The following is a 27,695-nucleotide window of genomic DNA, read 5'->3' as shown; positions in this document are numbered from 1 at the left end:
AGAAAGGATTCCTCTGTTTACTTAAAAGGATAATAAAGGGACGGCCGGATTCCTCTGTTTCCCTCTTACCCAAGCTTGGATAAACGAAGGTACTAATTAGAAGGCGTTTCCCTTTAATTAATTTGCAGCAAGTTTACTGGCCGTGACCTCAGAATAGGAGCGGGCCACCGGCTGTCGGTGGCGAGCTCAGCACAAGTTCCGGCCGCCCCGGCCCCGCCTGTCCTCTTGCACGGCCTCCACCACGTGCCCTTGTCTTCTCCCCTCCCGCCATAAATAACTCCCACCCTTTCTCAAATCAAACCCCGAAATTAAGATATTGATCAGCCATGGGAAGAGGAGGAGCAGCAGCAGCAGCAGCAGCGAGGAAGGGGCGGAGGGAGGCGGCGCCCCGGCAGCGCGGGTCGTCGCCGTCTTCGGACGAGGAGGAGGAGAGGGCCGGTGGTGCCCCGGAGGACGTGCCGAGGGGTCACTTCGTGGTGTACGTGGGGGCCAACCGGAGGCGCTTCGTCCTCCCGATCGCGTACCTGGACCGGCCGGACTTCCGGCGGCTACTCCGGCAAGCGGAGGAGGAGTTCGGATTCAAGCACCGGATGGGGCTCACCATCCCCTGCGACGAGCTCGCCTTCCGCTCCCTCCTCCTCGCCTGACGCCGGCATGCGCCACCACCAAACTGCGCACGTACGTCCACGTATGATAAATTGTAATGCAGCCAGCAAGCGAAAATAAAAATAATAAAAGTAAAATAATTAATTACTCTGTGTATAAATATATAAATAATAAACTGATGCGAAATTTAATTTTTAAATTTATGGAGAAATTATTGGTAGTTAATTAAATGCCAAATAGATAATTATAATGTTAGACGGAAAGGGTTGCTGATGGCTCCCCGTCGTGCATGGCTCATGACGTGCCTTCGATACTATCCTTTCAGGCCAAGTCATAATTTGGGACATTACGAAGAGGATGACCAATAGCAATAATATTCAAGTACGCGCGTGTCTACGTTTGGTGAGATGTTCTTGCATGTACAGGTGGAGTAAAAGATAAAGTTATTATTTTAACTCTTCTTTCACAACGGCTCCACACTTTTTTAAAAAATAATAAATCAAATCATGAAGATATTCATCTAACACAGTAGCTTTTTATGAGAGAAATTATACGCGATATATAATTGTAATTAAAAAGTAGAATTTGTCATCTAACAATCCCACGAGGTGGCTGATCTCATAAATATATGTGTGAAGATATAAATTAAAAAATTATAATTAACTATTTCGGATAAATATTTTTCTACAATTGCACTTTATATTTATACTCGTACATATTTGTCATTTGTAAAGGTAGTGATGATTGTTGTATAATAATTCTGATATTGGGAGAAGAGCAGAGAAGAAATTAGGCGAGAAAATCAGGACATTTTGATCTTTTTGTTGGTTGGGATTTTAAGAGAGGAAAGGATGTACTGTAGCAAAGGGGGCGGTGCGTGTTTCCTTCTCCGTCGCCAGCCCCCTCTCGCGACGCCGTCGCCGGAGCCGACGTCGGCCGGCCCCCGCCTTTCTCCTCACCCTCTCCTTCTCACCGCAACCGCCAGCAGAAACAGGGAGAGTTTCTCCTCCCTCGTGCGCCGTCCTCGAGCCACAGCCGTCGGCGACGACCGACACCAGCCACAGCATTGCCTCTTCTCTTCCTTCCTCCTCCTCGCTACGTCGTCGCCGAGCAGATCACTGCCTTTCTTCGTCTCCTCCTCGCTGCGCCGTCGCCGGGCAGACCACTGTCTTTCCTCCGTCTCCTCCTCGCTGCGTCGTCGCCAGGCAGACCACTGCCTTTCCTCGTCTCCTCCTCGCGGCGCTGTCGCCAGGCAGACCGTTGCCCCTTTCTTCCGCGCCGATACTGCCATCTCCATCGTCACCTCACCTCACAGCTCATCCTCCACCGGGTGCTGCTATGAGCCACCTCCACGCTTGTTGTCTCCCTAGCTCTCTCCCTAGCGACGACCAACGCATCCATCGGCGGAGCGCCGCTCCCCACCTCGCTTTCCACGCACGACAGCCCCTTTGCGCCGGCAACTTCCATACACGGCAGCCCCTTCGCCGGCAGCTTCCACGCACGGCAGCTCCGTAGCCAGCAACTGCCACACATCGGCAGTCCATACGTCGGCGGTCCATGCGGCGAATCCGCCTCGGTTCCGATTCTGTATCGTTATTGTATGACGACCCCTGTGCCGATCCAGCTGTGCGTCATATCCCGATCGAGCTACAATCGTAGCGCACATCGCTCTTACGTTTCGGCCTTCGATATGTGGTTGAATCCCGATCTGTGTGTGTGGCTGTCTTGGTATCCCGGTCTGTGAGCCGCGGTTGCCTTCTGGACTATGTGCGTTGTGTCTAGCCTTGGGGTTGCCATTATTTCCCGGCCTGCGTGCCGAAGTCATGTCCCGGTTGCCATTATTTCTCAGCCTGCGTGTCGAAGTCATGTCCCGGCTTACGTGCCGATCTCGTTTCTCGGCCTGTGTGTCGATCTCGGGTCTCGTCCTGCATGCCGGTATCGTATCCCGGTCTGCGTGTCAGTGCCTTATCCCGGTCTGCGTGCCGATATTATATCCCGACCTGCAACTCGTCTTTCGGGTCCGTGCCTCGTTCAACTTCTCGTCGTCAGAATCCAGCTCTCCATCCTGATCGGACGTCCCCTACTCTTCCGGGTCCCAAACAACTCCCACCGCGTCCCATCCGAGGGAGCCCCCTGGGGCAGGGTACGTTCTCCGTTCATATTCTATGCATATTTCATTATTTTATGGCTTAATCTTGTATTCATATATTCATTGGATCTGCCTCGAGCCTCGGGGTACCGGGGGCCAGGTCAACCCAGTCGCTGCCTGCAGGTAGCGTTGACCAGAGGACTTCTGAAGACTTGGTCAACACAGAAGTCAACTCAGTACACTCTCCTCCGGGACACTGCGACTCGGTCAACATTCTCGCCACCTCACCCGGCGGTCCGTCTGACTCAGATTCCGGACGAGATCAATTTAGCGTCGTCTGTGGGAATCTCCTTCGCCTGTTCTGGAACGTGAAGATGGATGACGTTGGGAGGTTCTCTGCCATTATCAAAGTATCGGAGGATCTTGACGAACGTATTATCTTCTACACTCACTCCACGGGTATTCGGGAGTCGAGGAATTGAGTTGGAGCATCAGCTAGCCGACAGGTTAGTTTTCCATTACATTTTTTGCCTGACTCGACGGGTATTCGGGAGTCAAGGGATCGAGACCAACCCTCAACCGGGTGGCTTGACTCCTCGATCAGGCTCTGCTACCTATACCCGCGGTGTTCTGCTTCCTTCTATGGTTACGAACTCTGCTCCCTTATATGGCTATGAGTTTCACTCCCTTTGACGGTCGGGGCTCAGATTATTCTTCTCCCTGACTTCGCGGACATTTGGGAGTCAAGGGATCGACACCATTTCTCTTACTAGCTATACGGGCATTTGGGATTCGAGCTAGCCAGTTGACATCACTTCGCCATCAGATATGATAAAGGCTCTGTCCTCTCATATTGCTATGGGCTCCGCTTCTATGGATTTCAAGGCTTATCCTCCCTCGGTCGGGGTCGAGTTATCACCACTGGTCTCGGACTAGAGTATCACCATCGGTCTCGGATCGAAGTATCGCTAATGATCTCTCGGTCGAGCTTCCAGACCAACTCTCAGTCGAGTTTCCAGACCAATTCCTGATCAGACCTCGATATCAAGTTTGGGTCAGACCTCCAGACCAATTCCTGATCAGACTTCCATATCAAGTCTGGGTCAGACCTCCAGATCAATGCTTGGTCAGACCTCCAGATCAAGTCTGGGTTAGACCTCCAGATCAATTCTGGGTCAGGCCTCCAGAACATTTCCTGGTCAGGCCTCCAGAGCATTTCTTGGCCAGGCCTCCAGAACACCTCCCTGTCGGAATCCCAGACTCTCGGCCCAGTGCGATTTATAAGTGAGCACTGCTCTCACGCCAACCCCCAACGACCTTCCCGGTCGGCTGTTCCAGACTCTCGCCCTAGTGCGAGTTATAAGTGAGTTCTGCTCTCACACCTCCAGACTCTCGCTCTAGTGCGAGTTATAAGTGAGCTCTGCTCTCACGCCTCCAGACTCTCGTCCCAGTGCGAGTTATAAGTGAGCAAGGCTTTAACGCCCAACGACCTTCCCAGTCGGCTGTCCCAGACTCTCGCCCCAGTGCGAGTTATAAGTGAGCAAGGCTCTCACGCCCAACAACCTTCTCGGTCGGCTGTCCCAGACTCTCGCCCCAGTGCGAGTTATAAGTGAGCAAGGCTCTCACGCCCAACGACCTTCCCGGTCGGCTGTCCCAGAATCTCACCCCAATGTGAGTTATAAGTGAGCAAGGCTCTCACGCCCAACGACCTTCCCGGTCGGCTGTCCCAGACTCTCGCCCCAGTGCGAGTTATAAGTGTGCAAGGCTCTCACGTCCAACGACCTTCCCGGTCGGCACTCATCATACTCACCCTGCACCCATCATACTCACCCCGCTCGCCACTCTGCTCGGCACTCATCATACTCACCGCTCCGCTTACCGCCCTACTCAGCACTTATCATCCTCGTTTCGCTCATCGCTGTTGCTCGATCATCGCTCACGGCTTCACTCGTCGCTCTGTTCGGTATTTATCATTCGTGTCTCGTTGTTGCCCGGTTGTCGCTCACCGCTTCACTCGTCGCTCTGCTCGGTATTTATCATTCGTGTTTTGCTATTGCTCGATCAGCACTCACTCCTCACTCGCCGTTCTGCCCGGCACTCATTACACTTGATTCACTTGTCGCTCTGCCCGACACTCTCAGCTCACGTTTTCGCTCACTGCTGATGCTCAATCAGCACTCACTCCTCACTCGTCGTTCTGCCCGGCACTCATTACGCTTGATTCACTTGACCACTCTGCTCGGCACTCTCAGTTCACGTTTTTGCTCACCACTATTACTTGGTCGTCACTCACCGCTCACTTACGGCTCTGCCTGGCACTCATCACACTTGATCCACTTGTCGCCCGGTCCGGTATTCTCAATTCGCATTTTCACTCATTGATGTTGCTCGGTCGGCACTCATCGCTTCACTCGCCACTTTTCTCGGCACTCATCGTTCGCGTTCGCTTACCGCTGTCGCTCGGTCGACCCTCGCCCGATCGCGATCATGGCTTTGCTCGTCCATCATTCTTTTTGTTGCCAGGTCGTGATTTACTATCGTCACTCACTCGGTCGCGCTCACGACTTTGTGCGCCCATCATTCTCTTTATTACCCGGTGATGATTTACGGTCATTCGGTCAGTGCTCGCACGGTCGTGCTCACGACTTTGCGCGACCATCCTTCTCTATGGCCAGGTTGCAATTTATGGACGCTCGGTCAGTATTTTTCTCGGTCACAATCACGGCTCTGCTCGTCCATCATTCTCTCCATTGCCTGGTCACGATTTATTGACGATCGGTCAGTATTTTTATCGTTCGCGCTCACGGCTTCGCTCGTCCATTACTCTCTCTATCGCTCGGTCACGATTCATTATCGCTCGGTCGGCATTCTCTCGGTCACGCTCACGGCTTCGCTCGTCCATTATTCTCTCTATCGCCCGGTCGCAATTTATCATCACTCAGTTGGTATTTTTTCAGTCGCACTCACAGCTTGGCTTGTTTATCACTCTTTTTATTCGCCCAGTCGCGATTCATTATCGCACGGTCGGCATTCTCTCGGTTGCGCTCACGGCTCTGCTCGTCCATCATTCTCTCCATTGCCTGGTCACCTTTTATTGACGATCGGTCAGTATTTTTCTCGTTCACGCTCACGGCTTCGCTCGTCCATTATTTTCTCTATCGCCCGGTCGCGATTCATTATCGCTCGGTCGGCATTCTCTCGGTCGCGCTCACGGCTTCGCTCGACCATTATTCTCTCTATCGTCTGATCGCAATTTATTGTCGCTCAGTCGGTATTTTTTTAGTCGCGCTCACAGCTTGGCTTGTTTATCACTCTTTCTATTTGCCCGACCGCGATTTTCTCATTGCTCGCTCGAATCTAGTGAGTCACTTGCTCGGCATCACCGCAGCTACTCGTTCGATGTAACAAGACGGGTTCAGTGATCTGATTCCGCGTTCGGTAGCGGTTCTGTTATGGGCTTGGTCTGGTCAGTCGGACTAGCGCCTCCTTCGACTAGACTTGAAGGGGAGGCTTGCGATACGAATATTGGGAGAAGGGCAGAGAAGAAATTAGGGGAGAAAGGGAGGGCATTTTGGTCTTTTTGTTGGTTAGGGCTTTAAGAGAGGAAAGGATGCACTGTAGCAAAGGGGGCGGTGCGTGTTTTCTTCTCTGCCGCCAGCCCCCTCTTGCGATGCCGTCGCCGGAGCCGACGTCGGCCACCCCCCGCCTTTCTCCTCTCCCTCTCCTTCTCACCGCAACTGCCAGCAGAAACAGGGAGAGCTTCTCCTCCCTCGCCGCCATCCTCGAGCCGCAGCCGCCGGCGACGACCGACACCAGCCACAGCACTGCCTCTTCTCTTCCTTCCTCCTCCTCGCTGCGCCGTTGCCGGGTAGATCACTGCCTTTCTCCGTCTCCTCCTCGCTGCGCCGTCGCCGGGCAGACCACTGCCTTCCTCCGTCTCCTCCTCGCTGCGCCATTGCCGGGCAGACCACTGCCTTTCCTCGTCTCCTCCTCGCGGCGTCGTCGCCAGGCAGACCGTTGCCCCTTTCTTCCGCTCTGATACCGTCATCTCCATCATCACCTCACCTCACAGCTCATCCTCCACCGGCCACTGCTATGAGCCACCTCCACGCATGTCGTCTCCCTCTCTCCCTAGCGACGGCCAACGCATCCATCGGCGGAGCGCCGCTCCCCACCTCGCTTTCCACGCACGACAACCCCTTCGCGCTAGTAGCTTCCATACACGGCAGCCCCTTCGCAGGCAGCTTCCACGCACGGCAGCTCCGTAGCCAGCAGCTGCCACACACCGGCAGTCCCTACGTCGACAGTCCATGCAGCGACTCCGCCTCGGTTCCGATTCGGTATCGTTATTATATGACGACCCCTGTGCCGATCCAACTGTGCGTCATATCCCGAGCTACAATCGTAGCGCACATCGCTCTTACGTTTCGACCTTCGATATGTGGTGGAATCCCGATCTGTGTGTGTGGCTGTCTTGGTATCCCGGTCTGTGAGTCGCGGTTGCCTTCTGGACTATGGCGTTATGCCTAGCCTTGGGGTTGCCATTATTTCCCGGCTTGCGTGTCGAAGTCATGTCCCAGTTGCCATTATTTCTCGGTCTGCGTGTCGAAGTCATGTCCCGCCCTGCGTGCCGATCTTATTTCCCGGCCTGCGTGCCAGTATCGTATCCCGGTCTGCGTGCCGGTGCCTTATCCCGGTCTGCATGCCGGTATTATATCTCGACCTGTAACTCGTCTTTCGAGTCCGTGCCTCGTTCAGCTTCTCGTCGTCAGATCCAGCTCTCCATCATGATCGGACGTCGCCTACTCTTCCGGGTCCCAAACAACTCGCACCGCGTCCCATCCGAGGGCGCCCCTTGGACCAAGGTACGTTTTCCGTTCATATTCTATGCATATTTCATTATTTTATTGCTTAATCTTGTACTCATATATTCGTTGGATCTGCCTCGAGCCTCAGGGTACCGGGGGCCGGGTCAACCCGGTCGCTGGCTGCAGGTAGCGTTGACCAGAGGACTTCTGAAGACTTGGTCAACACAGAAGCCATCTCAGCACACTCTCCTCCGGGACACTGCGACTCGGTCAACATTCTCGTCACCTCATCCGGCGGTCCGTCTGACTCCGATTCCGGACGGGATCAAATTCCATTTTTCATAAAATTATTAATGGTAGTATAATACAAAAATTAAATTTAAAATAATATATCTTAATTAGATATTCTTTTGAATTTATAAATGCGGGTTCCAAAAAAAATTATAATAAAATTCATAAGAATTAATCTCGTCGTAAAAACACTTCTGTTAATTAATTATTCCGCAGAAAAGTAATTAATTACAGGTCACGTCACCGTACACGCCATTCCCGCCTATCAGGATGCGTCGTCCTTGCTGTACTGCTGTCGTGTACTCCATTTATGCCCTTGACGTTGACATGTCACGCTATCCATGCTTAGCTGTTAATTAGTTAAATAATCTCGCTAATCCATACCCTAACCACCATTTCAATCAAGTTTCTATCTCCATTATATGTCTCCGATGCCACTAAATAATTGTTACCTGTACGTACGGCCATTTCAAATAGAAATATATTTGTCAGCTTAACCACAATTAGTTGGATAATTATAACACATATCGTGATTAGCATAATCGCCATCCACACAGTTTGGTTGAGAACAAGTTATATATAATTTCCACCTGGATGGCTGGATTCTGATGTCATCATAATTAAATCGTTTACCAGCGAGGACCACTTCAATTAAGACTAGCCAAGGGGACCTATTATGCATCATTTAATTAGGAGAAGGGAGAGATCAAAAGTGGAGTAGTACCACAGTACTAGTGGTAAAATATTTAAAAGAATAAATAAGAAGATGATAATTTAAAACCAGACTATTATTTTAAAGATTGATGGGAGACTATATATAATATATTCCAGATTAATCGGCTGAAACCGAATATCTGTATATAAGAAAAAAAAGACTTATTATATATTTTTATTTTTTTTCAATTAAATTATTTTTACAACAAATATATTCCTTCTTAGTTCTCTTTCATCTCCTCTTCCTCCCATCCTAATAAAATAAATATGGGTCAAAAGCCTGAAAAAGTCACGAACATGGAAATTTAAAAAATATATTTTTTGAATTATTAAAATCACCGAAAAGGCAATATTAAAAGGAAAAAAAAAAACTTAATAGGTACAATTTACCATCTCTCTTTCGAACCGCTCCATGTGACGCGGTATGAAAAAGACACTCCATTCCATGTGCTCGCTGATATGTCAGATCCTTCACAATCCCTCATTAATTATTATTTTATTTTTTTACGAAGTACAGTTTGGAATATAATTATTAATCGAGAATTAAAACCATTTAAAGGACAAGACAGTGAATTGCACCTGAATAAAAGCCGATGATCACATTAATTAATTAATTAATTATATTTACAAGAAATGAAAGAAGTGAAGAGAGAGAGAGAGAGAGAGAGAGAGAGAATGAATGAAGAAAATACAGATCAGGAGAAGGATCCTTTCTCACGCTGCTGCGATCCTTCTGAGTTCTGTAAAAAATTCCAACTCGGCCTTCTCGGAATCGGACTCAGCTTCGATCGACAAAGGGATGACTCGGCCGAGTCGCCGCCGCCGCTTCGCCATCTCTCTTTCGATTCCTGGAATTATTTTAATCGATCTATCGCTACTTCCTCCTCCTTCGATCAGCTTAATCATAATTTTACGGCAGCGAAAAAAGGAGTGAAAAAAAAAAAGAAAAATTTGCAAGCACAACGATCCGGCGATCCGACTCAGTGAGTGAGTCGGAAGAATTAATTATATATATATACTACTAAATGGAAACCAGGTGGAGCAGTAGCTTCACCAGAAGAGGCGCTTCTCTGCGAGGCGGTGGGCGTGGAGGAGCGGAAGCGCGTCGGCCGACAGCATCCAGCGGCCGACGTCGCAGCAGCAGGAGGAAGGAGTGGCTGAGGCGGCGGCGGCGGTGGCGGAGTAGAGGAGCGCCGAGTATTCGTCGAGGTTGTTGCAGTTGGCGAATCTGGAAGACGCGGCTGCGGCGGAGGAGGAGGAGGAGGAAGAGGAGATGAGGCGGAGGGCGTGCTCGAAGAGGGCTTCGTCGCAGGGGAGCGAGAGAGGGCCGGAGCGGCCGGTGGAGAACCCGTACTCCTCCTCCGCCTGCCGGAGCAGCCGCCGGAAGACGGGGTGGTTGAGGTGCGACGCGCGGACCACGAACCGCCGCGAAGTGCTCCCCACGCACACCGCCACGTGTCCGGCCGGCACGTCCGCCGCCCGCGACGACGCCGAAGCGCGCAGCCGCCACCGCCGCAGCATCTGCCGGAGTCGCACGATGTGCTGGATCTTGCTACATTTGCCTATTCCCCCTCCCATTTTCCCGTAATTAATTCCCCTTTGACAAATCGCAATAACCCCCCGTCTTTTTATCTAATCTCGGATCCAGGAGCGATCGGAGGGAGGGAGGGGAGAAGAGGGAGCCAAAGCTTTTATAGACGTGAGCTTCCAACAATGCCCCTGAAGTTGGCAAAATTTTCCTTAATTCATTATTAAAGTAATTATGACAGTTGTTAATTAATGGTAGACTCTGTGATTAGGGTTTAATTAGCCGTCATTTACTCCGTGGTTGGGGGAAGAAGTCAACTCAAAGTCAACTTATGCGGGTTTCACATGTTAGAAATATCCCTTTCTTTCGTTAGGGTAAAAGATAGGGTTTGGTTCCGACCAAAGAGAAAGATGGGGTTTGGTTTTCCATCTTTGAGTTTTGTCATATTGGTAATTATCAACTAGAAAGGATTCTTTTAAGAAGAAAAAAATTGCTCAAAATGATTTGTTTAATATTTATTTAAATTAACATGACGTATTTTCGCCGAGAATAGAAAAGATAGAGATACATAAGTGGGAGAGCTTAGACAAGATACAAGTTAAGGTTGATCTTTAGATTGAATAATAATGCGAGACTAGGAGTTTTAATTAGTTGTCAAATGATGGTGCGTAAATTGACCATGACTTGCTTTAATTTGTGTTTGTTGGAGCCCTTCCGTGGATGAGAAGGCAACATAACAAACTAACTCTTTCGATGTGGTTATGGTCAAGACACTAACTTTGTCAAAATACTCATTCAATCCAACAAGGCAAACCATCATGCGGTGGAGCCATGTCATATTTCTTGAATTGGATGAGACATAATTCATAACAAAATGTTGTTGGTCTAACCACATTTGTACGAAGAACAAATGACATTTTGTCACCTAGAATCTCCTTAACGAACAAAGTCCCAACACAAATTAATTTCATTTTGAAAAGAAAGAAAAAAAAACTTTAGGTCTTAATTAATTTAATGCATCCCTTATACTCATCTTTATCTTGAATTTTCTTAAGAACAAATTAAATTTATTAATTTATCATTATTGATTGACTCATTTTCTACCTACACTGTGTTATTATCCATAAGATGAAATAACATTAGATAATCAATCTTCATGATAAATATATCGAAACCTTGAAATTAATACTCATTTCTTTGATGGTACAAGTATCTCAAGAGATATTATAGTCGAGGAGCAGTCACAAGATGAGACCACCTCTCCATTTTATACTTGTTAAGTACTATTCCTATCCTGGCTAAAGCCTATTTGAGGTCTTTGGCCAAAATAAATTTAGGTCAAAAAATTCTTTACCTTTTTCCATTTGGATTTGGAAGGATGATAAGAGTGGATTTAATTTTTTTTGTAAAATTAATTAAAATATTAATTTTTAAAAATGATTTTTTATATAAATTTTAAGTTTTTCATGCAAAATTATAAATTAAATTTTCATATTCTAGTATTAATAATAAATTTTTTCAATTGATAAAAATGTTTAATTATTTAGTCTTTCATAGAACAACTCTTAAAAAGGGTTCCTCAACACATCATCCTTCACAAAGCATAAAAAGCAAATAAATAAAAACGTGTAACAAAACTCAATATAATCCTTATAAAAATGAAAATGATAACGAGACAATTGTAAATGATAGAATGGATACAAAGGGGAAATCAAAAAATTATAATTATAAATACATTTAAATAAAAGTTAAACTTGATGTATATAAAGAAAGTGAAATGTCGATTATACACAATGCAGACGAATGCATTTCCATTTGGATTTAATCAAGTAAGGAGTATAGTAAGACCAATCAGGCCAGTGTGACAACATCAGGTGTGGTTTCTCCTTCCTAATCTCAACGAGCAATAGAAGTATACAGAAGGGGAGTTGGAAAAGGGAAATAGGAGAACTCAAAAAACATAGTATTTTTTTTTTACATTGTATGAATAAAAAATTTCTAATTCATATTTTTACTTATTAGAAGAGAAAGTGTCACCAACAAATTAAAAGATAAACATAACGAGAGAACGCTAAGGTTGAGAGATATTAAAGAAAAATAAATTAGATTTTATAAAATAAGATACATAATTAAAAATATATTTACAATATCAAAAAGAGTGTTGGAACCCTAAGAAGATATTTGGGAAATCTGACATTTTGATAAGAGAATGATGTAAAATTTTTAACACGTGAATTGTATTATTTTCCATCCTCCTAAAAAATATACATAAAAATATATTTAATATATTAAAAATAATATATCCCAATAAAAATTGGAGCCCATATGCCTTCTCCCATCTAAAGTTGATCTCGGACGGACAATTACACCCTAAATGCAAGCCTTGGCTACATGTCTCACCTCACCTCGATCTGTTTTTCGATCCTATCCTTCTATGTAATAAGTTCGTTCCCTAGTAGTCCATCGACTACCATACCCATTGCCAACGTTAATTTTGACTCTAGCCGCATATCTTACGACCACTGACAAATTCAAACACTTTGATTTTTCCTCGAAAATTTTCTTGTCATCCCATAAGTGAACAAATCATCCATCATCAGTTTCAATATTTTGCCATTCATAAGCTATATTACAAATCATCTTTGGCTAGATGTGCCATCTAATTGACCTTCGATAAATCCATAAAATGTAATTCCTAATTATCATCATTAGAGCTCGACACAAATTCAAGATGCTTTCAACATCTACAATTTAAAAAGTTCATTAGTAACTAACCCCTTCCATTATTATAATACTACTCAATATTATTGTTAAAGTCACGGTCCGCTAGCTACTATAATATGTAGTTGGAGACTTGTAGCTAGCCACCCTTAGTGGATAAATTTTATGGAGGAATTCTTAAGTTTTCGGGGTATTAAATTCTCATTAATTTACGTTACTTAAGTTGACATTCTCGCTTCTACTTCATCCACACCTCCTTATGCGGGTGCTTCGCTTTAAAGCGAAACACTCCCCTAATGATACATTTTTACATCCCACAGTTTTGACAGATCACTAAGTCTCGTTCATCTTCAGCGCAAGAGCGCTTCATCAATAAATAATTACACATTCTTTCAAGGATGTCTGCTTTTAGGCAAACCTCTTGATTGTCTCTGCACCCTTACCTCCTTTATTATTGAGTAGTCATTTAGGGGCCTTAGTTGTTGAACCGAGTTATTTTCCTTTCGACGATGAAACTTATACCCCATCGTCTCACTTATCTTCTTTTGCTATTAGTTTCACTACAGCACCTGCTACTCTAACTAATTGTCCATCATTTCCAAATGTAATTTCTATGTTATGGATGGTTGTGCCTAAGGACATATCGGTTGAAGTGGATTTTTTTTTTTTTTTATCAATAAGAACCCTTTCCCAATCTGCACAAGCTTTTTCCAAAGCATACGGCTTTCTAAATGTATATGATGATATCTAGACAGATGGATCTTATATAAATCGTATGATGAAGTACCACATGAATGGATATATAAGAATCCAAATCTATTGAATTACTCATGTTATGATCAGCGAAAAAATGGTGAAAAAAATCAATCAAAATTGTAATCAATGAAATTTTCTCCGTATAAAAAAAAAGAAAAAAAACCGATCAATTCATTACAAAAAAGAAAATTTCTATAGAGTATATTTATGACCGAATCAAAAAGAAAAATTTTAAAAACAGACCTTGATCTCTCTTATTTATTTATTTATTTATTTTTTGACGAGGAGTCATATATAATATTGAGAGTTCACCTCAATTTGATACAACTCTTGTAGCCCACACCAAAACAGTACTTTACACCTAGATGTAAAGTTATCTGGATTAAGGTGATATTTCACCCCTAACCATAACAATTTATCTTACTTTTCTTTTCAATTCCAGATGAACAGTAAGTACTATAATTATATAGCTACTAAGATAACATAAGAAATAAAGACAATTTGGAAAAGTAAAACATGCTGTAACGAAAGCGTTCTTTTAGTAATGAATGAAAAGGGTGTTGGACGTCTTTTTTATTTTTTATTTTATTTCCACCCTTTCTTTCTTATGAACTTGTTAATAATAATAATAATAATAAATAGTAGGATTCGGCGCGGATGAGACGTCCATGCATGTGCACAAGGTTCCTAAGATGCCTTTAATTAATTTATTGTCATATAAATATGGAAGAAGGCAATTTAATTTAATATAATTTTAAATATCTTAATTATATCCAACACGATCGTGGGACATGTTCCCCACCATGTGCTACTTTAGCCTTTTCCCCTTGTATCTTACGTTTTTCTTTTTTATTTATTTATTTATTTTTAATCCAGATACCGAGTCTGTGCCGGACTAAATCCTAAAGGCCACTAACCTTCTTTTCATTCGACCATTAGATACATCTAGAAATAAAATAGTAATACGTCGATGATCGATCCCCTAATCGTGCCTTTCCGATAAACTCGTCCAACACCGAAATATGTACTTTGCCTGCCAATGAAAATTCTTATTTTTTTTTCCACATCTGAGTACTTCGACTGAGACCCGTCAAATATAAGGAGCGTTTAATTTGGTTTATATTTTTTTTATATTTTATTTTTTTATTTTTTAAGAAAATGAAAAATATATTTAATTTGTATTTTCCATGTTTATTTAGAGAGAGTATTTTTTAAGAAAATAAAAATATAAAAATATTATTATCTAAAAATTGAAAAATAGGATTTTTTGAAAATAAAAATATAAATACAAACAAACCAAACGCTCCTTAAATTTTTCATCAAATTCAACCTCCACACATGCTCTATTAGAGGATCGAGGTGTGGCCTCTTAGTTGATACCATTTTCTATTAGAGTAATTAAAATGTGATATCGTTTATTTCAAGCGGTCTAGTATTGTCATCCCCATGACTAGATAAAGATAGGTAAATCTCTAGGAGCATGTTGTCATAACACATCAATTCTTTATATGGAAGAGGTCAGACACTCAATGCTACATTATGTATTCATTAGGAATTGACCCTAAGAGTTATTGACATAAATACTAATGTAGATAACAAATGTGTCAACCCATAGAGGCTAGTTAATACCAGCCATTATAGTTTACCTCTCTCGTGATGATTTAAGGATAGATTGACAGGGGTGTTGGGACGAATATAATCACATTTTGCCCCATAGTTAACACTATTTCCTTTTTTTTTAATAAAATATGATTACACTCACCTCAGACGCTTCTCATAATTTATTATTAGATTATGCGAAAAGAGATAAATCATATATTAACTTATAATCGACTATTAAATTAACTAAAGGGATGTTAACTGTTTTTCCTAGTCTCACATGAACAAGTTAATTATAAAATAATTATTCGCCTTTTAAATAATAATAATACTACTGCTACTTATTCCGCCGGCTCATAATTTATGATGATTTAATTTTAATTACGAAAAGATCACATTGCACCTGAAAGTTTCCTAATGTTTCATTTTACCCCTTGGATTTATTTGAAATCTTAATAATCCATTTTAATAATAATAATAATAAGTTTTGATCAAAATAACTCTATCTTTTAGAGTTATTTTAATCAAAATTGCTCCAAGGGTACGATTTATATTCATGTGGTTAGATCGGTTTAAAATAAAATAATATTTTAGATAGAAAATTATAAATAAGATATTATTTTAATATCTTTTAAAAGTGGGTTGTTCGTTGATACATGCCGGTCCACACGTTTAGGCACCGTCTCATCATTGGCACTGTCAAATGGTAATATAAAAAAGTTATGTAATATTAAAAAAAAATAAAAGTTAATTTATTTTATTAATTATGTTTTAATTAAAAATTTAATATAGTGTTATCTTATAATTAGCAAAACAAAACAGTAGGGTTCAACTAATACTAGATGAATGATATTGGCAAATAATTAAAAACCATTTTATAGATATATATATATATATAAAAGTTGAAGTCTTGTTACAAATATAATTAAATTTTAATGCTTTAAATGACGTCTTACCAACCATGTTTATTTGGGGATCAATACATTTGGACTTGACAACCAAATTGATATTCTTGAACCGTCCTTTATGTGCACAGGAGCAGATTGATCCGAGTGATTGGACCGGCGAATATACGGTTCATTCCAACCATTCAATCATTAGCAAGTGTTAGGAAAGATTTGACCCAAAAAATAATACTTTTAAAATTAAAGATAGTTCTACTTAATTAATATGATATATTGCTTACTTAATTATTAAAAGTTTTAAAGTGGATTAAAATTGAACTAAACTCAATTATTATTATCTTTTTACATGAATACAATCAGCCACTGAACATCTGAAGTTCATAAGACAGATTCAACCAAGACATCATCGCCAGATTTCTTGACTGATCATATTGAATTCACCTGCAGATGATGAGCTCCGAGTCACAAATTCACAATTCTTAACAACATTTTCGAATCGCAGGATCAAAAACAAGGGAGGAACAAATATGAACATGGTGGCAAGCAGTGAGCGAGCTGCTATTTACGATCGAGATGAATGAACACTATGAAGTAACAAGAAAGGAACAAGAATGTCAAACGTAAAGCCCCCTTAATTCCTGTAAACAATCCCCCCATCTAACTTAATCCGCTTAGATCCTCTGGGCTGCTGGGTTCTCGGTGGTAGAGAAGGATCATGCTGATATGAGCAGTTTGCACCGTGCCGACATCCTTTAGGTGTGTTGAAGAAGGCACAAGGCCTGGGGATCTTAGGTCTTGCTTCTCTTTGGTGACCAGAACCATTTACTATATCGACATTCCCGGCCACTATATTGTTATGGTAGCTAGAAGTATCTTGCTTCTCACCACCATGCTGCTGGACTAAGCTCTTCAAATAATTTGCATCTCTAACTACCACTTGGGCACCTGGCATAAGTTTAGGAGGGATCGGGATCGATGGCGCAGCATGAGCATTCATAACAGGGGGTGGCACTGAACTAGGCAAAGAATACATTTGTGAAGTTCGATAAACTGGAAGGGAAGGTGCATTGTTACTCATTGGAGGACCCACTGGAGGCAGAAGTGGGGCTGGGGATTGGATTTGTAGAGGTGAATGTGAAAATGGGGTGGAAGAAGAAGCCAATACTGGCTGAGACTCTCTAGAAGCTCCATACTCTGAAACCAGCTTCTCCACTAAACTAGGATTGGTGAGGATACTAATCAGAAGATCACGGTCAATCATGCTTCCTTGCTCGTTGCTTTTCATTATCGCTGTGAATGCAGCAGAAGCAGCTGCAACAACGTCAGGTGCTGTGCTGCCCAATATCCTAGCAGCTGTTGTATCACCCTGAGACATGGTTAGGGCAGCCTGCAAAGCAGAGACTTGGGAGCGTTCTGTATCTGAAGTATGATCTTGAATGTCCTGTCGTCTGATCGAGCCCTGCAGATTCTGAGCAGTTTGTTGGAACTGGCTGTCCAGTGGATCAATTTCTAATTGTTCTGATGGATCTTCATCTTCAACAGCACTAATAGGAATTGTAGGTGTTTGGGAATCATCCCAAAATGAGTCTTGCACCTCAGATGAAACTGAAGGACTGCATTTTTTTTATCCAGAGGGATAAATTAAGGCTGGTAAAAGGTATTTAAACCGCATAGAACAAGAAAAACCAACTTACTTGGGCGGTATAGAAGTTGAACGTGGATAGATTGATTCAAGCACTCTCACTTGTCTTTGATTCTGCACAGTAGCTTCTTCACTTTCTGCTCCAGCAGCTACTAACCATTTTGTACTCAAAAGTATCTGGAATGGAAAATTGAAGATAACCAAACAAAGTGTTAAAAGCCTCTCCATGTGACACAACAAATTCTGAATGAGTAAATGTTTTGAAAAATGCAAACTGAACACAGATTATTCCGTACTCTCAGAGGGCATTTCCACTTGACCAAAGGGATTTTTGCAATTTCAGATCTGAACTGATATGCAGGATGAGGTGATTCGAAACCTGGAGGAAGGGAAGAATCATCATTGCTTATGCTAGAAGCATGCAATAACCATGATCCCTTTGCTTGGAGATTGTCTTGGGTCCCCAATCCAGAGAGAGCAGGGGCATCCTCTGCTAAAAATAATCTTACCTGCAGTTCAAAAGGAAAAACTATCACAATTAACTCTGCTAACTTGTAGAAGTTTATCATCTAGAGAATAAAATTGCCAGGGGAGAACAAGCAAACTGCAACCAGTAACTAAAGGCAAAACATCAGATCCATTTGATGGATCTAGCAATGGAAAACAAATATAATACATCTTCTGATTCAAATTTGAAGTTGAATAGATATACAGACAATAGGCCTGATGCCCTTTAAAAGGAACTGAGAAATCAGCACACTAGAGTATTGAATTAAAATAAACATCTAAATTCTTATGCAAACATAAAAAGATAATTATCCTTCTCTACCAACCTTGTAATCATAAGATTTTATGCCAATCAAGTTAGCCAAAGCAGAAATAAGGACAGAGAAACTGAAGTGAATGATCCTTAAAGTTTGTAAATAAGTAATGAAATTTTGTTCCATATTGCTATTTACTAATGACAAGAAATAACATTGACTGCAAATAGATGACATTGACAAGAAATGGCATAGGGAAGAAAAATGACTAAAAATGGCAATCCAGACCACAAAACTTTAGGTGAAAAGGTGAGGTAGAAGTCACATGGGGGCTTGGGTGAACAAGAGTGTTGGATGGGTTAATGGAAAAAAATAAAAATTACTTGGAATATCAAATGAATTAGTAATTTATTATAGTTTATAAATTAACAATTTTGTGTTGGTAGCAAAGATGTTAAAACACTATATATGATGGTTGAACTGTATGTTTGGTTGCAATATATTAACGTGGTAGATTATTTCATAACATCGAGGTAATTTTTGTAATAAATAGACAGTTATTTCATTGATCAGTAATTCCTATATTATCATGCTTCTGAAGCATCACAACCTTATTTTAAATCCACACTTATGCTACTTTGTTATAGTTTATGATGTAGCAATTTTATGTTGATAACAAAGCAGATTTCTTTTGGTGTATGCATGCTCATGCAATATATATAATAACGTGGTCAATAACATTGAACAGGCATTTGTTGCACAGGGTAGTAGTTCCTATATTATGACGCATTGCTGATAATGATTATTTTAAACTAAGTTCATAGTGCCTACTTTGCACGTGTTTAGTATCTTGTTTTGTCTCAACTGCCAAATCTAGATTTAAAGTAGATTTTATTAGATATTCATCATCTGAGGCAAATCTCTATGGAGGTACAGTATGCTTAGCTATGTTAAGCTCAGATATTAATTAAGATCCCGCATGGCAACACTAGCATTTGATGGATTGACCCTTAATATCCATTATGTTATGCTAACATCCTAAAAATTTGAGTTGATTGTCATTAGGGATGTAAATGAACCAAACGGTTCACGAGCTATTCGGAGCTCGATTCGGTAAAAAGCTTGTTCGAGTTCGTTCGTTTATCTTATCGAGCCGAGCTCGAGCTCGATTTCGAGCTCGACAGTTTTATCGAGTCGAGCTCAAGCTTAAGGATATTCGGCTCGTGAGCTCGCGAACATGTTCGTTTATAGACTCGCGAGCCAAAAAAACGAGCCTTAAAACGAGCCTTAAACGAGCCAAAAAAATAAGCTCTAAAACGAGCCTTAAAATGAGCCAAAAAAAACGAGCTCTAAAACGAACCAAAAACGAGCTCTAAACGAGCCCGAAAACGAGCCCGAGCTCGCTTAACGAGTTAGGCTCGTTAACTTTGATAATCGAGCTAATAACGAGCCGAGCTCGAACTATTTGCGAGGCTGATAATTCTAAAACGAGCCGAGCTCGAGCATTGTGATAAAAGCTCGATTCGAGCTCGAGTCCGAATATAACTTAAACGAGCCGAGCTCGAGCCTGATACTATTCGGCTCGGTTCGGCTCGTTTACATCCCTAATTGTCATAGCCTTATAAACTTAAATTGCAAGGAAAGGCTAGATATAGGTGCCTGATTTGACATTATTTTTCCACTACATTGTAGTTAAAAAAGAACAGTGAAGAGTAAAGGCTGAGTTGCAAGAAAGATATGCACCATTAATGCACAAACAAGTTGAAAAGATAATGGTCATCCATATCAACAATTGAGATGGAAAACAAAAAACGTAAAAGCATGTCACTCTAATCTTACAGTTATGGGTCATGTGTGAGGTTAACAAATATGGCAAGAAGATTAATGATGGAAGAAAAGGAGTAGAAACAATATGAATGAAAATTTTGAAGAGAAATTTCAAGTCTATAACCCATTCAGACAGTGGACTCAGTGCACGGCTGAAGAATTAATTGCAAGCAGACTTGTGTCAAATGTGTCCTTTGAAAATGTCCTAGGCATGAAACTGTGCATTCATAATTTCCTAAGTGTCATCCTATACAAGCCATCAATTCTAGTTTGGCAAAATCTCAAAAATAAAGTTATGCCCAAAAATCAATAAAAAAAGAAAATTAAGACAAATGATCAAACAGTAGAATGATTTGCAGTGTTAAAATGGTAAAATGGCAGACATTTCACATATGTGAACACTTCAATATTTATGCATTGCCAACAACTAAATTCTCAGTAATCAACTCAGTGGCATTAGTGTACCTATTTATTCAACTACAAAAGATTTTCTCTAAGATGTCTATTTTATCCATGAAAAAGCAAAAGCAATATTTGAAATGTTTGGAAAATCTTATACAATTAGGCGGGATCGAAAATATTTCCCTAAGAAATCATTAACGCAAAATATAAAGCAGCCCGAATGGCAGTTATAATACATGCCCCTTTTTCACTAACATCCATTTTTAATTTAGTAGTAATATTGCATGTTCTTTATGTATGACAAGCATAATTTTATTCCAAATCTGAAAGAAAAAAATGCTTAGCAAATGACAAAGGCATAAAATAAGATTTTGCCTCAAAACAACATAATACAAAATTTGTTAAAAATTTATATTATTACAACAATAACCAAGCCTTATCCCAGTATGGGGGTCGACTATATGGATCTTTTTAAGTCATTGAGCTCTATCTCCTATTATGTCATCATCTATACTTAAATAAATTTTATTTCATTTTATTATTGTTAACAAAATCTTTTTTGGTCTTCCTCTTCTTCGTTTGATATGCATGTTTGTCATAGTTTCATATCGCCTAACCGGAACACTTATTGGTCGTCTACATAACCGTACCATCTTAAACGTGTCTCTCGGAGTTTTTTCTTAATAGATGCAACTCCGGCTTTCTCTCTAATGCTCTCATTTCTTATTCTGTTCATCCTCGTATGTCCACACATCCACCTTAACATCCTTATCTCTATAACTCTCATCTTCTGCTCATGTGTTTGAGTTATAGTCCAATATTCAGCTCCACTACAATTTTGTATAACTTTCTTTAAGTTTTAAAGATACTTTACAATCACATAAAATACCTGATACTCTCCTTCATTTCAATCATCCTACTTGTATTCTATGTAGGATATCTCTCTCAATCTCTTTATCGTTTTACAAAAATGATCCTAACAACTCATCTCCTATCTTAACAATTGTCTCATTATGTCTAATATTGTTAAACTTAAATTCCATATATTCTGTCTTTATTCTACTAAGCCTAAAACCTTACCCTTCTAGTGTTTCCCGCCAAGATTCTAGTTTAGCATTTACTCTTTCATGTGTTTCATCTACCAAAACAATATTATTTACAAACATACACCACGATACTATATTTTGAACGTGTGTAGTGAGTTCGTCCATAATTAGTGTAAAAGATAGGGACTTAAAGCATCCATACCAATTTCTCTATCCAAAATGCATAATTTAGGGTAAAAAAAATTACTTTATTAAATTTGAATATTCACTTTTCAATACATAATATATCAGCTTCCCTATTTTTTCTCTCTCCACTATAATGTTTAGGGAATGAAATTTATTTCCTAAATTTAGAGAAGTACTGTTCATAAATGCATAATTTAACGAATGGATAGGGTAATTGATGCAAAGGTTTTTTAACTACTCTATTCAAAATTTAGGATAAAATCTTGGAATAGGATATCTGATGTGGATGCTCTTAGACCTGATCCTTGATGTAACCCTATCTTTATTGGAAATTCTTCAGTTACCTCCACCTGAAGTCTTTACTCTGGTCGTTACATCCTTACTCGTCGTTACATCCTCGTATATATACTTAATTATTTTAATATATATTACGCTAACACCTCTCTTTTCTAGAATTCTCCATATAATTTCTCTTGGAACTCTATCATAAGTTTTTTCAAACTCAATGAATAGAACTAGAGTACCCTCTATTGATCGGATATTTTTTTCGTTTTCAACATCATGTTAAATAATTTTGTAAGACATTCAATACATTGTTTCGTTAAACACTTCCATTCTATTGGAATATCATTTGGTCCAACAATGTTTCCATTATGTATTCTATTTAAAGGTTGTTCTGCTTCTGAAGTTTGCATTCTACGATAAAAATTTAAATTTCTATAGTTACCTACTTAAATTACCTAAGTTAAATTGGTCACCTAAACCTTCATTAAAAAATTGATGAAAATACCTCTTCCACCGCTCTTTTATTTCTCTATCGTTTACTAGTACTCTATTACATTCATCTTTAATACATTTTATTTGGATAAGATCTCTTATCTTCTTTTCTCTCACTTTAGCTATTCTATAAATGTTTCTTTCGCCTTCTTTTTATCCAATTTTTGATATAATCGTTCACAAGTTCCATTTTTTGCTTCATTCACTACTTTCTTAGCCTCTTTCTTATCTATTGTATATTTTTTTAAAATTTTTCTAGTTCTTATAAATATATAATCCCTTATAAGTTGTTCGTTTTTCCTTCTCTTTCTCTTGTACTTTCTCATTCCACCACCCAAATTCATTATTTAGTGATGTATGTTCCTTTGACTCACCGAGTACACTCCTATATACTATTTTCAACTTTGATACTATCTTATCCCATGTCGTATTAGAATCATCAAATATTTTACCTAATACTTGTACTCCTACTTTTCCTTAAATATATTTTGCTTTCCATCCTTTAATTTCCACCACTTAATTCTAAGAATTGTATATATTTTCTTTCTATTGATATTATGCTTGAGGCGTATATCCAACCCTACTAACCTATGTTAGTAGTTAAGCTTTATCCGGGGATAACTTTGCAATCTTTACAAATTTTTCTATCCTTCTTACTAATCATAAGAAAATCAATTTACAATTTATTATTCTCACTTTTAAACATGACTAAGTATTCTTTTCTTTTCTTAAAAAAATTATAGTAGAGGTTTATTACAATAAACATCATTTCATGATTTCAACTATACTCTTTTTTGCCTTCAGTAGGGCATTAGTTAAATTAAATTATTGACTAAAGTTTCATTCCATCTTATAAATATATATCCATGAAATTTGTTCAAAATTTCCAGCTGTACTACCTAAAAGTTATATGAGCAGCTTTGTGATGTAAGGAATGGATTGACAAATAGGGGTGTAAATGAACCAAACCGCTCATGAGCTATTCGAAATTCGATTCGATAAAAGCTCGTTTGAGCTCGTTTAATGAGGCTCGTTAAGATAAACAAACCAAGTTCAAACTTCATAATATTCGACTCGTTAGCTCATGAACATGTTCGTTAAGCTCACGAATCAACTTTTAAATAAAAAAATAATAATTTTGATCTTAAATTTATAGATTTTACACTCAACTTATGAAACATATAGACAAATATATTAAATTTCTTTATTAGAATAAAATTATAAATTTTAATAAGAATATTATAATTTTTTCTAAATATATAATTTAATTTTTAATGAATATTTAAATTTATAATTTATATTAAGTTCGTTTATGCTCAATAAAAACTCGAATAAGCTCATGAGCCACGAATATATTCGTTAAATAAAACTCGAGCTCGGCTCGATTATAAACGAGTCAAACTCAAACATTCAAGAGTTCGGTTCGGCTCAGCTCGATTACACCCCTATTGCCAGATAACCAATTAGTTTAGTTTCTTAAGATTTCTTTTGGATGCTAGCAACAAGATCAGGTGGACAAAAAAACAACTACTTCGCACAGTTAGGGAAGAATGATTATGAGATACAGATGTCACTCTCAGTAAGCACAATTAAGGATGCCTCTACAATTCAGAGATATTCCTATGGTAAAGGAAGAAGATAGAGTCATGTCATCAGATGAAGCTGCGTTTCTAGTAGCAAAGCGTTTTAAGTAAAATTGAAGTTACAGATAATTTTTTGAACAATTATCCAAATCAAGACCCTATTATTAGGAAATACCAAAATCAAACTCCTTCACTCCTAAATGCCAAAATCAAACTTCCCCCATTTTTCATGACCAGAATACACTCCATTGTTTTGCAAAACAACTTGATTCATGCTAGATCCAAGAATCAAACTATTTGATAAAACATCACGAGTGGTTTGAAAAAAATCAACAAAGAAAAAATTAATGCCATCTCATCAAGTTTGATGAAAATATATTGATGTACTGAAATTAGCAAAATTAATTATTTTTCCACTTTTCATAAAGACAATTACGCACTAAAATTAAGTAGATGTTTACCCTTTTCTATTTTTTTAAAATAAATTAAAGTATTGCAGTTCATTAAGTTATTTAGCAACAGCCTGCCAATCATTTTTTGATGAAACAACTTGAAGAAATGAAATAATGCAAAAAAAAAAAAAAATTAAAATAATACAATTGCCCAGTTGAATTTATGGTAATTTTTTTTTAATTTCAAAAATGGGGAAAGTTAATTAATATCAATTTATCATTAGTGAAACAGTAAAAAAAAAGTTAAAAAAATATGAACACCAATTAACAGAATAAGTATTTATCTTTTTATTTTAAAAAAATGAATTAATTCAGATACACGAATTATCTCAACAAGTAGCCCAATCGTTTAATCAAGTTGTCAGATGAAATACTATACAATATATTTTCCAAATTTTAAAAGAAAAAGTTATTAATTAATTTCATTCCACCAAGTTTGTTAAGAAAACACTTGATTTTATTAAAAAAAAATGAATTATTTAAGTTACACAAGTTCACTAAATAGCTATATTCTCGAATCAGGTAGTTTGGTGAAATAGCTTGGTATATAATGGAGGATATTTTAGCACTATAAAATGGAGAAGCTTGATTTGGGAAATTTCAAATGGAGAGGCCTGATTTGGGCATCTTCCAATTTGGGTAAATTCTCTTTTTTTTTCTTAATATCAATAAAAGTTTGATAAAAAAAGGCAAGGATCATCAGAGAGAGTCACAATAATATGTTACTTGCTCTCATGTTTGGTCAATGAGTTTATTAACCAGTACAGGATTATTATGTACCAAGAAGATCTAGGATGAAGATGCTCTTGAGTTTCGAGCAATCTGTCTTAACTACATAATTAAACATTAATTACACTTACATAAATTTTAGTATACAAATAGATGCTTTCCCTTAATCAATAAAGCCTTAAATCTAAAATTAATTTTTGAAAAGATCAAAGAATTAGTTGGTAAAGTTGTACTACAGGTTCTTATATTACCATTTTAAGAAACTATTAATTGGATTTCTAAAATGATAGATCAAGATATGTTTTGACTAGTCAATACCAGATAGTAAATCACATTGGATGATAAGCAAACACAAATACACAAATCAATAGAGAATAAGTGGAAATAAAAGTAAGACTCAAAAATTCAAGTTTAGTAGGAAATATTACTTGTTCACTTCTACTAGTTTAGTTGATCATAGATGAGGCAAGTTCAAGAAGAGTGATGTTCAACAAGCGATGAGAACAAACATCCAATAACGTAATAGATTTCCTATATGGACAATCTCTTGATGATTGTGATTAAGGTCAATTGTTATAAAAAAAATTAACTATAATGGAGTTCTTTTAGGAGGGGGGACTGACATGGTATTTTTTTTTCTGCACGTAAAATGGAGTCAGCCATAATAATTGCTCCCCACTAGTGATCTCATATCAATTTAACAAGAAACCATAATGTAAAAGATCTTTGTTAATTGCCCAAAAAAAAAAACTTAGCTGATGGTTGGTTATCGCATTTGTCAATTTATCTAATTTTCCATTTTGATGTTTAGTATTTATGGAAGAAACATGGTCAGTTGTATCCTTAGAATAAACCTTGAGATATGTAGGAATTACTAATGTCTACTAATTTTAATTTGATTGTTTGATCAGTATCCAAAGTGTCAACTTTTAGTCACAAGTTGAGAACAACTTTTAGCCACAGGATGAATTGGTACATATAATAATGCCCAATTGTTAATTGATATTTTAGTCACATTGATTAATTAATCATCCATGGTGTTAATTCCTTTTTGCCGTCAAAGATAATTTTTAGCCTTGTCTCATCTCCATCGAACTCCTGCTGAACATTTCGCCCAATGCTTCCCAAACAATCAATTTGAGAATCAACCACAAATAGAAACCGGTAAATCACTTCACTGAAGCAGAGATTTTAAACTTTGGAATGTCTAAGTCATCAATCAAGCACACAAAAGAAAACCAAAGATTCAGTGAAAAAACTAGCAGATCAATTCCAAAAATGGCAACCTTCGAGTTCCGATCAGAAAATCAGAAAAACTCAAGCTCAAACTCAAACATAGCGATATATCGGTGCTTTCGACCAACAAATCCCCAAAACAATAAACTAGGCCAGAAACGAGAAAGGACAAGGCAAGCAAACAACCAACTGAAAGCAAGAGCAGCACACTCCCGGAGATTCATAGCGTCGAGATGGATCCAGTTCGATGGTTACCTGATTCAACTCTCTGGCCCAGGAAACCCTCTTCGACTTCTTCAAGCCAGCCATACAACACAATCCGATAAACGTTAAACGAGTAAACGACCGATCCGAGGAACGCAACGAATCACTGGCGGATGAAGAAAAAGGGGGATCTACGAGACGATCTCTTTTAGAAAGCGATTCGGGGTTAGAATGGGAAGCACGAAACCCTAATGAAGACAGGAGAGTCGGCTCCTTTGCGTCGCTGGAATTTCGACCTGGCTGCCCTTTCAATTATTATTAATCTTTTGAAATAATTCTTTTTCTCTCACTATTTTTAGGGATTTCCGTTTAAATGCCATCATTGAGTACGTGAGGCAGGTTTCTAGTGGATCGCAACTACCGGGATCGTCTTCCACTGTGATTTCTTGAAAATATGATCAAACGGTTGATATGAGAAGCATAATAGTCCATTTATGGCTGCGATGGCTAAATTCCAAGGCAAATTCGCAAGGATTATCGGACAGGATCCAGGTCATTCTTATGATTTCGGATAAAATGCGGATTCGGATTCGGATCCGCTTATTAGATACTGACTTAGTTTTATTTTAGCAGAAAAGAACTCTTTTATTTATATTGCCAAAATAACCCATCTTTTATAAATTATTTAAAAAGAATATCTCACTGACAATTTAATATTTAAAATTATGTACTCCTTTTAAATGTGTTTTACTTGATTAAATGAATACCCTTTGACTTGGATTAAAACATGTATACTGTTTTAATTCTCTATCTTTTCGACAATTTACTTAAAA

General features: G+C 39.3%; 3 protein-coding genes across 3 annotated transcripts; 1 reads left to right on the top strand and 2 right to left on the bottom strand.

Annotated features, from left to right (window-relative positions):
- The first annotated feature begins 307 nt into the window (after nucleotides 1-307).
- On the top strand, nucleotides 308-836 carry LOC122023734 (protein SMALL AUXIN UP-REGULATED RNA 10-like). The gene has a single exon (XM_042582032.1). The coding sequence runs from the start codon at nucleotides 327-329 to the stop codon at nucleotides 645-647; it is 321 nt and encodes a 106-aa protein (XP_042437966.1). The 5' UTR covers nucleotides 308-326; the 3' UTR covers nucleotides 648-836.
- An 8,252-nt stretch (nucleotides 837-9,088) lies between these two features.
- On the bottom strand, nucleotides 9,089-10,178 carry LOC122023728 (indole-3-acetic acid-induced protein ARG7-like). The gene has a single exon (XM_042582018.1). The coding sequence runs from the start codon at nucleotides 10,084-10,086 to the stop codon at nucleotides 9,559-9,561; it is 528 nt and encodes a 175-aa protein (XP_042437952.1). The 5' UTR covers nucleotides 10,087-10,178; the 3' UTR covers nucleotides 9,089-9,558.
- A 6,373-nt stretch (nucleotides 10,179-16,551) lies between these two features.
- Nucleotides 16,552-27,193, bottom strand: LOC122023719 (zinc finger CCCH domain-containing protein 30-like). Its single transcript, XM_042582006.1, has 4 exons — nucleotides 26,914-27,193; nucleotides 17,956-18,168; nucleotides 17,712-17,836; nucleotides 16,552-17,630 (listed from the first exon to the last, which is right to left on the bottom strand). Exons 1-4 carry the CDS (start codon nucleotides 26,965-26,967, stop codon nucleotides 16,649-16,651), a joined length of 1,374 nt encoding a protein of 457 aa, XP_042437940.1. The 5' UTR covers nucleotides 26,968-27,193; the 3' UTR covers nucleotides 16,552-16,648.
- Between the last annotated feature and the right edge of the window lie 502 nt (nucleotides 27,194-27,695).

Source organism: Zingiber officinale, chromosome 1A, assembly GCF_018446385.1.
Source record: "Zingiber officinale cultivar Zhangliang chromosome 1A, Zo_v1.1, whole genome shotgun sequence".
Lineage (NCBI taxonomy): Eukaryota > Viridiplantae > Streptophyta > Magnoliopsida > Zingiberales > Zingiberaceae > Zingiber > Zingiber officinale.
Note: the sequence above shows the minus strand (reverse complement) of the source record. Positions and strands in the feature narration are given on the sequence as shown.

Coding starts and splice junctions, on each gene's coding strand:
- LOC122023734 (XM_042582032.1), top strand. CDS start 327: ATGGGAAGAGGAGGAGCAGCAGCAGCAGCAGCAGCGAGGAAGGGGCGG.
- LOC122023728 (XM_042582018.1), bottom strand. CDS start 10,086: ATGGGAGGGGGAATAGGCAAATGTAGCAAGATCCAGCACATCGTGCGA.
- LOC122023719 (XM_042582006.1), bottom strand. CDS start 26,967: ATGGCTGGCTTGAAGAAGTCGAAGAGGGTTTCCTGGGCCAGAGAGTTG. Junction 18,169..26,913: donor GGGCCAGAGAGTTGAATCAG/GTAACCATCGAA, acceptor TTTGAACTGCAG/GTAAGATTATTTTTAGCAGA. Junction 17,837..17,955: donor AGTGGAAATGCCCTCTGAGA/GTACGGAATAAT, acceptor TTTCCATTCCAG/ATACTTTTGAGTACAAAATG.